The sequence below is a fragment of the Orycteropus afer genome, unplaced genomic scaffold (genome assembly GCF_000298275.1).
Source record: "Orycteropus afer afer isolate SDZICR_OR568_19922 unplaced genomic scaffold, OryAfe1.0 scaffold00024, whole genome shotgun sequence".
NCBI classification, from domain to species: domain Eukaryota; kingdom Metazoa; phylum Chordata; class Mammalia; order Tubulidentata; family Orycteropodidae; genus Orycteropus; species Orycteropus afer.
In genome coordinates this window covers 8,899,618-8,906,106 of record NW_006921611.1, presented here as the reverse complement: position 1 = coordinate 8,906,106, position 6,489 = coordinate 8,899,618, and the positions used below count along the sequence as shown (strand labels likewise).

General features: G+C 36.2%; 1 protein-coding gene across 1 annotated transcript in view; it reads left to right on the top strand.

Annotated features, from left to right (window-relative positions):
- The window catches only part of LOC103192138 (disintegrin and metalloproteinase domain-containing protein 2), a 162,812-nt gene that overhangs the window by 96,602 nt on the left and 59,721 nt on the right, over positions 1–6,489 (top strand). The window contains exons 12-13 of the mRNA XM_007935065.1: positions 1,552–1,650; positions 1,757–1,952. Of these exons, the coding sequence (XP_007933256.1) occupies positions 1,552–1,650; positions 1,757–1,952 (295 nt within the window). The remainder of the gene's footprint in view (positions 1–1,551; positions 1,651–1,756; positions 1,953–6,489) is intronic.

The following is a 6,489-nucleotide window of genomic DNA, read 5'->3' as shown; positions in this document are numbered from 1 at the left end:
GTGAGTTTGGTTTGGTTTTTGACCTGCAGAGTTGGGTATCATTTTCACCACCACCAGTCACTTTTTTTCTTTCTTTGGCTTGGGTCTCAATGTAACCATCTTAAATTTTCCTTGCTAAATTGACATAAATATATCTTAGTTACATTAACTGTTATATAACTGACTCCTAACCCTCTGTGGTATTATTTTTCCCCTCTGGAATCCCGTATAGAAGCCAATAGCAAAAACATTTATTGAGAATATCTCTGAAAATACTGCAGGTACAGTGTGTCATAATAAGTTCTTTGACATAACTCATATTAAAACTAATGAAATCCACAAATCACTTTTGTGTATTTTATTAAGATTTTTGCCCAGCATCCCTGTTTCAAGGCCCTAGTAATTTAAAAAATGTTAAAGTTGTGTATGTGTATGTGGATATATTTTCTCTTAAATTTTCTCCTTTCCTGTATGTTACCTGATTAGCTCTCATAATATAAAGTGCTAAATCAGATTTATTGGTTATAGATGAATTACACTACAAAACAGAGCTTAAAAATATGAATAAATGATATAAAGATGATAATTTAAGTTATGATGAGAAATAATATTATCTTCCATCCCTTGATCATTAGAGAACTAAAGATGAACCTTTAAACCTCCAGTATACCATAGAAAGTACAGACTTTTTCAAACATAGTAGATCTATAAGAGTTGACTAAGAATTAGTCACTTTAAAGAAATTTTTAATTCATAACTTCTGCTTATCTCATATTTACCCAGAGATCTATCTGTTTGATGTCTGTTTTATTTTAATATTTTATTGTGTTTTTGGTGAAAGTTTATACAGTAAGTGAGGTTCCCATTTAACAATTTCTGCAGAAATTATTCAGTGACATTTTCCATAATGTGTCAATATTCTCTTTAATTGTGTTCTGTTTGTTTCATTTCCAGCACTCTAGTTCCCTTGCCCCTTCTTGTTAAGAGTAATTGTTGACTTTTTGGTGTCAAATATATGTTTTAGTAGCATGTCATACTCACAGATAATCTCCTTTATTTTTTGTGCTACAAGGCGACCTCAGGGGGTGGTTTAGATTCAAGGTTTAGATGTTGTTAGGTGCCAAAGAGTTGGTTCTGACTCATCGTGACCCTGTGTACCATAGACTGAAACTCTACCTTGTTCTGCACCATCCTCACAATCATTGCTACATTTGAGCCCATTGTAACAGCCATTGTGTCAAGAGATTTAAATTGTTTTAAAACCTTTACATAGATTTAAACTGTCAAGGTTTAAATAGTGTCTGCATTTTTGATGCCTTGGCTGTGGTGGACTCCAGCCTTCTACCACCAACATAGCCAGATTTATTCTAGGGATTTAAGGAACATGGTCTAGCATATAGTAGGCACTGTCTATTAGTAAATGACTGACTAATAGGCTTTATTTTTTATATTTTCTAAAATGTACCTAAAGCATCTATCTGTATATTATACAAGATAATGTTGTTACTAAAATATCTATTCAAGGTCAATAAAAGTTGGAAGGTACCTAAAATAATTTGATTTGTCTTTCAGAATTGTGCTGTTGGGCTGGGCACATGCTGTGTGAGAAGCACCTGTAGACTGACAGATGGCTCAAAATGTGCTCACGGAGACTGCTGTGAAAGTTGTTCTGTAGGGCCAAATTTATTTCTATATAATCCACATTCAGTAAGGTTATCAATTCTTGTTGTATGTTCACAGTCTGACTTATTCCATGTCATTTATTGTACTCCATCAGTTTAAGCCAAAAGGAGAGGAGTGTAGGTCTCCCAGGGATGAATGTGATCTCTCTGAATTTTGCAATGGAACATCTGCAGCATGTACAGAAAACCTTTTCATTCAGAATGGGCATCCATGTGGAGAGAACCAATGGATCTGTCTGGAAGGAAAATGTGTGAGTGGGATGAAACAATGCAGCTATCTCTTTGGTGAAGGTATATATTTTAATCTGATAATCTATTTTTATTTTTGTGGAAACAGAAAAGAACAAAATATATTGATACAGGAATTTGATTTCTTTTCAGTACTTTGAATTTTAATATAAATATTATGAAGGATTATATAAAAAGAAGAAGAATACTGTGAAAAAAATGTGTAATAATAATTGGAATTGTGACATTCTGAATGATTTCCACAAAATAATGAATGGAAAAGTTAAAACTCTGAGTCTTCTGTATTCAAGAAGGAAGAAGACAAACTGAACCCATGCTGTACTACTTCTCTCTCACTCAGAATTTACAATATTTTGGGGGTAAATATGTTGCTGTTGTGTTTAAGTGCCGTCGAGTCAGTTCTGACACCTCATTCTGTTACAACAGAACAAAATACTTCCTGGTGCTGTGAAATCTCACAACAAGTGTTATGTTTGATCCCATTGTTGCAGCCACTGTGTCAATCCATCTCATTGAGGATCTTCCTCTCTTTCAGTAACCCTTTACTTTACCAAGCATGATATCTTTCTCCAGGGACTTCTTCCCCCTGATAAAATGACCAAAATCTTAGAGACAAAGTCTCACTACCCATGCTTCTAAGGAGTATTCAGGCTGTACATCTTCCAAGACAAATTTGGTGATTCTTCTGGCTGTTGTTATTATGTGCCATCGAGTCAATTTTGACTCGCAGCAACCCTGTATACAAAAGAACAAAACACTACATGGTCCTGTGCCATCCTCACAATCCTTGCTATGCTTGAGCCCATCATTGTAGTCACTGTCTCAGCCCATCTCTTTGAGGGTGTTCTCTTTTTTTTCTGACCCTCCACTGTACCAAACATGATACCCTTCTCCAGGACTGGTCCCTTCTGACTACATGATGAAAGTAGGTGAGATGAAGTCTGTCAATGCTCACTTCTAAGAAGCATTCTGGATGTACTTCGTCCAGGACAGATTTGTTTGTTCTGACAGTGCATTATGGTATTTTCACAATTCTTTGCCAATGCCACAATTAAAAGACATTAATTCATCTTTAGTTTTTCTTATTCATTGTCCAGCTTTCACATACATATGAAGTAATTGAAAATACCATGGTTTGGGTTAAGTGCACCTTAGTCTTCAGAGTGGCATCTTTGTTCTTCAACACTACAAGGTCTTTTGCAGCAGATTTGCCCAGTGCAATATGACAACCGATTTCTTGATTGCTGCTTCCCTGGGTGTTGATTATGGATCTAAGTAAAATGAAATCTTTGGTAACTTCAGTCTTTACACCATTTATCATGATATTGCTTTTTGGTGCAGTTGTGGGGATTTTTGTTTTCTTTGTGTTTAGGTAATCCATACTGAAGAATGAAGTCTTTGATCTTCATTAGTATGTGATTTAAGTCATCTTCACTTTCAGCAAGCAGGGTTATGTTGTCTATATATCACAGGTTGTTAATGAGTCCTACTCCGATTCTGATGCCTTGTTCTTCTTCATACAGTCCAGCTTCTCAGATTCTTTGTTCCCCATACAGGTGGAATAAATATAGTGAAAGGATGTAAGCCTGACGTTCACTCTTCCTGATTTTAAACCATGCAGTATTCCTTTGTTCTGTTTGAATGTCCTCTTGGTCTATATTTGAGTTCCTCATAAGCACAATTGAGTGTTCTGGAATTTTTATTCTTTGCAATATTATCCATAATTTTCTATGATCCACAGAGTTGAATGCCTTTTCATAGTTAGTAAAAAGAAAAGGTAAACATCTTTCTGGTATTCTTTGCTATTAGCTAAGATCCATCAGCAATGATATCCTTCTTTCTACATTCTCTTCTGAATCCAACTTGCATTTCTGCAATTTCCATGTCAATATAATGATTCAACCATATTTGAATTATCTTCAGCAAAATTTTACTTGCATGTGATATTAATGACATTCAATACTTTCCATATTCTGTTGGATCACCTTTCTTTGGAATGGGCACATATATAGATCTCTTCCAGTCAGTTGGCCAGGTACTGTCTTCCAAATTTCCTGGCATAGACAAGTAAGCACCTCCAGCACTGTATCCATTTGTTGAAACATATCAATGGATATTCTGCCAGTTCCTGGAGGCTTGTTTTTCTTCAGTGCTTTGAGTGCAGCTTGGACTTCTTCTTTCAATACCATTGGTTCTTGACCTTATTCCACCTCCTTAAATGGTTTAACATCAACCATTTCTTTTTTGGGACAGTAACTCCTGTAGTCCTTCCATCTTATTTTGATGTTTCCTGAGTCATTCAATATTTTGTCCATAGAATCCTTCAGTATTCCAACTTGAGAAATGCTAATCATGTTCTTCCCTTTTGACTTTCTATCTCCTGTTCTTTGCACATTTCATTATAATACTTCAGCTTCTTGAGCTGCCCTTTGAAATCTTTTGTTCACTTCTTTTATGTCACCATTTCTTCCATTCTCTCTAGCTATATTTTGTTCTATAGCAAGTTTTATAATCTTATATGACATGCATTTTTGTCTCTATTTATATTTTTTTTTTTTCATGTGTGATATCCTTGATGTCACCTCACAACTCTCCTGGTCTTTGGTCATTCTTGTTCAATTCATCAAATCTATTCTGATGGTTTCTAAATTCAGGTGTGTTATACTCAAGGTTGTGTATTGGCTCTTGGACTTGTTTTAATTTTCTTCAACTTAAACTTGCATGTGAGCAATTGATTTGTTACACAATCACTGTTGGTCCCTGCCTTGTTCTTACTGATGATATCGAGCTTCTCCATCATCTCTTTCCACCAATGAAGTCAATTTCATTCCTGTGCATTTGATCTGATGAAGTCCACATGTATTGTTGTTGTTGTTGTTGTTGTGTGCCATCAAGTTGTCCTCTGACTCATAGCAACCTTATGTACAACAGAATGAAACACTGTCTGGCCCTGTACCAGTCTCACAATCCCTACTATACCTGAGCCCATTGTGGCAGCTACCGGGTCAATCCATCTTATTGAAGGTCTTCCCCTCATTTGTTGACCCTCCACTTTACCAAGAATGACATCCTTCTCCAGAGAATGGTGCCTCCTGACAAGATGACCAAAGTAGGTGAGATAAAGTCTGTCCATTCTTAATTCTAAGGAGCAGTCTGGCTGCACTTCTTCCAGGACAGATTTGTTAGTTTTTTTAGCCATCCACAGTACTTTCAGCATTCTTCTCCAACACCACAACTCAAAAGCATCAGCTCTTTTTCAGTCTTCCTTATTAATTTTTCCAGCTCTCACATGCATGTGAGGCAAATGAAAATACCATGGCTTGGGTTAGGCACATGTTCGTCTTCAAGGAGATATCTTTGCTCTTCAGCACTTGAAAGAGGTCCTTTGCAACAGATTTACCCAATGAAACATGTCTTTTGATGTCTTGACTTCTGCTTCCATGGATTGTAGAATCAAGTAATATGAATTGACAACTTCAATTTTTTCAAGTGCTCCAAGTCATCCTCACTTTCACCAAGCAAAATTGTGTCATCTGCATATCCCAGGTTGTTAATGTACTTTCCTCCAATCCTGATGCCACATTCTTCTTCACATAGTCCAGCTTCTCTGATTATTTGCTCAGCATACAGATTGAAAGGAAAATAGCCTGACATATTCCCATCCTGATTTTCAACCATGCAGTAGCCCCTTGTTCTGTTCAAACACCCTCCTGGTCTATATACAGGTTCATTGTGAGTATAATGAAGTGTTCTGGAATTCCCATTCTTCTCAATGTTATCCACAATTTGTTGTGATCCACACAATCAAATGCCTTTGCATAGTCAATAAAACATAAGTAAACATCTTTCTGGTATTCCTTGTGTTGAGCCAATATCCATCTGACATCAGCTATGATATACTTCACTCCATGTCCCCTTCTGAATCCAGTTTGTATTACTGGAAGTTCTCTGTTAGTATACTGCTGCAACTGTTCTTGAATTATGTTCAATAAGATTTTACTTGAGTGTGATATGAACAACATTGTTCAATAATTTCCACATTCTGTGGGATCACCTTTCTTTGGAATAGGTACAAATATGGATCTGTTCTGGTCAGTTGGCCAGGTAGCTGTCATTCAAATCTCTTGTCATAGCCCAATGAGTGCATCCAGAACAGCATCCATTTGTTGAAACATTTCAATGGGTATTCTGTCAATTCCCAGAACCTTGTTTTTCACCAATCCATCAGTGCAGCTTCAACTTCTTCCTTCATTACCCTTGCTTCTTGATCACATGCCAACTCCTGAAATAGATGATCATCTACCAATTCTTTTTGGTACAGTGACTCTATATGTCTTCCATCTTCTTTGATATTTCCTGCATCATTCAATATATTGCCCATAGAAACTTTCAATATTATAACTGAGGCTGAAATTTTTTCTTCAGTTCTTTTAGCTTGAGAAATGTTGAGTATGTTCTTCACTATTGGTTTTCTAACTCCAGGTATTTGCACATTTCATTGTAATAAATGACTTTACCTTCTTAAGCTGCTCTTTGAAATCTTCTGTTCAGTTATTTCATCTTGTCATTTCTTCCATTT